At 40.4% G+C, this 4,759-nt stretch overlaps 1 protein-coding gene across 3 annotated transcripts in view; it reads left to right on the forward strand.

The window, feature by feature from the left end:
* Window positions 1–978: 978 nt before the first annotated feature.
* Window positions 979–4,759, forward strand: part of LOC101854442 (short coiled-coil protein B) — a 4,724-nt gene continuing 943 nt past the window's right edge. Inside the window, exons 1-4 of one of the 3 annotated variants that reach the window (XM_005108342.3) lie at window positions 979–1,068; window positions 1,336–1,499; window positions 2,366–2,440; window positions 3,190–3,276. In XM_005108342.3, coding sequence (XP_005108399.1) covers window positions 1,439–1,499; window positions 2,366–2,440; window positions 3,190–3,276 — 223 coding nt within the window. In that variant the 5' untranslated portion in view covers window positions 979–1,068; window positions 1,336–1,438. Of the gene's footprint in view, window positions 1,101–1,335; window positions 1,500–2,365; window positions 2,441–3,189; window positions 3,277–4,759 lie in introns of all 3 variants that reach the window. The other 2 variants (XM_005108343.3, XM_035972405.1) reach the window with 2 other exon arrangements.

Here is a 4,759-nt window from a genome sequence, read left to right on the forward strand (position 1 = left end):
TGTGTGTGTGTGTGTGTGTGTGTGCTCGTGCGCTCGTGCGCGCGTGAGCGCACGTGCGTGTAATATAAAAATACGTGAGCGTAAACACAAATGCGCATACTATAAATTATGTGACTATTTATTTTCTTCCTTGCAAGAAACCTGTAATTCTCAGCGAAAACAAATTCGACCAACTAAACACGCAGTAAAGGCATTCAGGCCTATTAAATCCGTCCACACCAGCGCGTGTATATCCTTGGGTTGGTTTTGTCAATTAAATTATTGAATCAATCAAATGTAGCTAGACACGCTAGTCTAGCTAGCGGTATCCACCAAAAAACAACAACAAAAAACCGATACTAGATTAGATATCTAGATCTAGATCTAGATCTAGATTTAGATCTGGATCTATGCATTTACCTTTTTTATTTGCTGTTGAAGACATTGACAGCATCTTGAAGAAAGTACCATACATTACTATAATACTATAGATTTAGTATAGATCTAGATCTAGTAGCGTATAGTATCTATTGCCGAAATCTTCATAGTCATAAGTTTTTGTAGCCTATTTCAATTGAAAAAGAAAAGGTCAAAGGTGGTTTGATTTTCTCGAAGAAGATAAACATTGGAACACAACCAAGTTCTGCGTCGCAAGCGTAAAGGAAAGAATGGTAGGCACGAGAAAGTCTAGCAGTAGGCCTTGCCTAGCGTTGACTGTTGAGTTGTAGTAACGGGAGGCATAGCCTTTATTAACGAACAATTGAGGTCGAAAGTAAAAACCTACGCTAATAATTTCCATGCAGACAACAAGTAGAACAAAATTTATACGTAAATAATTCAAGGTGCAACTGACCTGGTCGTCAAAGTGTGTTATCCAATTCGAAAATAAGAAAAATTATCCCATGCGACAACTGAGTCCTGACATGATCTAACGACAGCCCTCGCTTTCCTCTCATGCCTTCATATCCAAGGTAAACTGTGGACCCGCGGCGAATGTCTCGTGTGCTGGCACATTGTGTACGCACAATTCCATGACGTCAGCTCACGTGATACACATAAATATGGCACCCGTCGTCTAGAGTTGTTGAGGTAAGCCGAAATCGAAGATATAAGGTTCGTAGGTACGTTTGCTTCTGTATTTACGTCTTGAATGAACTTGATAAACATATCTGTTTCTGAAGGAATACCGTTTCACCTCTGAAAGTGGTTGTCTGTATCTTGATTCATGTTATTTCCTCAGATTTTCTCTCGTTTCTGCAGTGAGTCACCACTTACCTCGCTGCGTCGTCTGCTATTAAAGCCTATAATATTATGATTCACATTCACTAACCGGATCATATCTATGATCTTTCACAGAACATAAAGCAGAAGAAGGACAAAGGTGTGACGGGGCTATCTGATCGAAGCAACGAGAGGTTTGGCTTGTTTAGAAATTTGTATCACATCGGACCTCCCAGCCATGTCTAATAAAGAAAACAGTGATCTCAGCAATGTTCCTCTCTCAAGTGACAGCGATCAAGGTAAGGGTGAGGAGGATCTTGTAGAGTTCGGTTCGTTAAAGTCCCATGATCCATTTGTTTACATCCAGAGAAGAAATGCGAAAGTCTTGATTACCAAATAGGCAACACAAAGAACAGGGATGCAACCTAACTGCAAAACATCAAATTGTGGTAAAATTCAGGGGTGCGTGTCCCCCCTGAACCCGTGAACCACCCCCCCCCCCCTTCCATATTTTTCTTAGGTCAAGTGCCCCCCTGAAACCCCCCTACTCTTGACTCTTGCGGCCCAAACCGGTGAATAATAATTGGGGGGGAGGAACCTCCCAAAAAAACTGCATTCTTTGCTTGAATTTTTATTTTCTGGCTTTTGTGTTCCTTCCTGTTTCACGCTTTGTTCACTTCTCAACATTACCTGGCAATTCAGGGTCTCTGGCATTCAGCTTTTGACTTAAACGAACGAAGCTACTAAATCACCAGGGTGAGTTCTCTGGGGAGGAATTCCATAACGAGAGACCACTTTACGAAACAGTTGAATAGAGGGTTGGGGTAAGGGCAGGGGTAGGGTTAGGTCTCTTCCTTTATATCAAAATTGAGACGTACAAGGTACATTACCTAACCTGTAAGATGTAAGCACGGAGCAGCTGCAATTCAAAGCCTATACCATCTTCCAAGCTTTTAGTTTGACTGCTGGGTAGGCCTATATATAATATACACTGCTGTTGTGCTGGGGTTTGGGGTTTATGTTTGGTGGTGCGCAGAAGCGGAAAAGTAGTCATGCTCAGGCATGCGCTTGGGTCCTTTGGATGATTCATTTTGTGGTCCTTTGGATGATTCATTTTGTGGTCCTTTGGATGATTCATTTTGTTGTTTGTTTTTTTCTTCCGTAGGTGATCACGCACCGTCTGAGGTCAACAGTGAAAACAACAAAAATGAAGCTTTCTCAGGAAATGCAGCACCTATAAGTAAGTAATTTTTTATTATATGAAAGGATCTTTTTATTTCTTTCCGTGTTTGAGGTGTAGACATACTGATGTCCTCACACTCATCCCATCTTTCCTTGAAATGAAAATTTTACTGGGATGAATGGCCCAAGTTTTAGAAGACTGTGCTGACTGGGATGTGAGGCATCATGTACAAAAATATTAAATTATTTATCCTTGACATGTGTCGCACCAGGATTTTGTTTCTTCATTTTAGCAGGAAGGATTGTAAAGTTTTCATAAGCTTAACTAACTTGTGTCAAGTGTAACTTTCATTTTTGACTCTTCCAAAATGTTTTTAAACTTCTTTTGGGCTCAACCCTCAAACTCTGTGTGGGTGGTTGGCGGGTGCTCTGATGTGGTTTGCTCCTTCTTTCCAATAAAAAATTTATCATCTCTACTCCTTTTTTTTGTGTATGTTACTCTCTTGTAACACCTCTAATCTTCTGGGACTCGTATGACCTTATGCAGTTGCGAGCGCCGTAATACCTCAACTAAAACTTAATTAAAAGAATTGAGATGACTGCGTCCCTTCCTCCCCTTGCAAAGGTTCATGTAAACGCACGCTCCGTATAAACACACGCTAAGGAGCCGTCCAGAGCACCGTGCGTTTATTCAGAGACTACTGTAACCGACTTCCACTTCAGAATTGCTACCCGTAAAAGTAATATTCTAAACAACAGTTCTGTCCCAGAGATATATCACTCGTCTTGCATTCTCTCCCTTCCCAGGTCTGGACCCAGATGCAAACCCTGAAGATGAAGAGGAAAAGCAAAGATTGATAGCCCAGGTTCTGGAAAGGCAAAACACTCTAGATGGTATGTAGACAATGATGTCACTTTAGGCTACCTCTTACCCCCTTTTTGTTGCCTCTCAACACTTTGTGCTGCTTGAAAATTCACCATTTTTGGGCTGTTTTACAGTTCCATGGTCGTCACGGAAGTGGGCAAAATTTGTCGTTCCTGTTTGCCTATATGACGTAACATGTATGTGCCACTAATCATCAGGCTCCAATTCTTCTGTACAGAGATTTAATCACAAGTGCACGGTGGATTCATATCCGAGAATTAAAAAATGTGCTTATATATATATATATATATCGGGACCAACATTTTCTTGTGTTTCTCTGATTGAGAAACACAGGTCTCATCCTGCAGATAAAAGTGTACTCTCTCAAAATGTAAGCTCCAAAATGACTGAAAAAAGGCAACAAATTTCACTTTTTGACTTAGATATCAAGTTCTTGCAAAATTATGGGGAGGATGAGTAAGGAAACTCCGTCAAAGACCAACATACTGTATGATAATCTGGATAGGTCGAACACAGAAGATTCGAAATCACGCATGTTGTTTCTGTCTACCGGTACCTTTCTTAGTTTTTTAAAATACTAAATTAAATGACGATTATTGTGTCGACGTGCACCTCTTTACTCTGCACCAAGCAGCTTTATTATGTCAACAGGCTTCTCTTTACACACACTGTACACGTTATGACTCCCATCTGATTCAGACCGTGGGTGTTTGGTGGGCAATCTGGTTTTGTTTGCGCATTCTTTCCCGCCAATCACCTGTCATCCCTATCTCCCTTTTTTTCCCTCTGTATGTCACTATGTGCCTTATTAAAAGTCCATTTTCATGTGTTTGTGGTCCTAGTGTTTCTATGTTCAAGCACATGCTTTTTGCACACAGTGTGATGTGTGAGTACTTTCTTTTTCCCACCAAACACCTATCGTCTTTATCTCTCCATTTTTCTCTCTCTGTATGTTACAAGCCAGTAACACCTCTAATCTCCAGCTCTTACTTGACATAATTTTGTTGTTAATGGCGTAGAACTCTTGACTCAGTGGGTGGTTTTTCGGGTGCTCTGGTGTGATTTGCTGCTTCTTCTTTCCTATCCAACATCTATCGTCTTTATCTCCCCTCCTTCTTTTTTGTGTTTGTCACTCTTTTGTAACACCTCTAATCTTTGGCTCTTATAATATGACCTCAGTGTGTTGCAAGTGCTCTAAAACACCCACTAAAACATAAAACAAAAACACTAGAACAAAATTCTTGACTCTAACTAAAAGTAAATGGACTGTATTACTGTCCCCATCATTTTATGCAAGAAAAATTCTGAAATTATACAAACTGAGCCCAAAAATGTGAAATTGTGCGATTCTGTTAATTTTAACAAAGAATGATGGAGGAAAATAATCAGAAATTATGCAAAAAAATTGGCTAAATTATGCGGGGTGCATAAAACCAGGGGGACAGGTATCATGTCTGTGGGCTTCTCTGTACTGACTCAGACCTTTTGCCC

The sequence above is a fragment of the Aplysia californica genome, unplaced genomic scaffold, assembly GCF_000002075.1.
Source record: "Aplysia californica isolate F4 #8 unplaced genomic scaffold, AplCal3.0 scaffold00681, whole genome shotgun sequence".
NCBI classification, from domain to species: Eukaryota; Metazoa; Mollusca; class Gastropoda; order Aplysiida; family Aplysiidae; genus Aplysia; species Aplysia californica.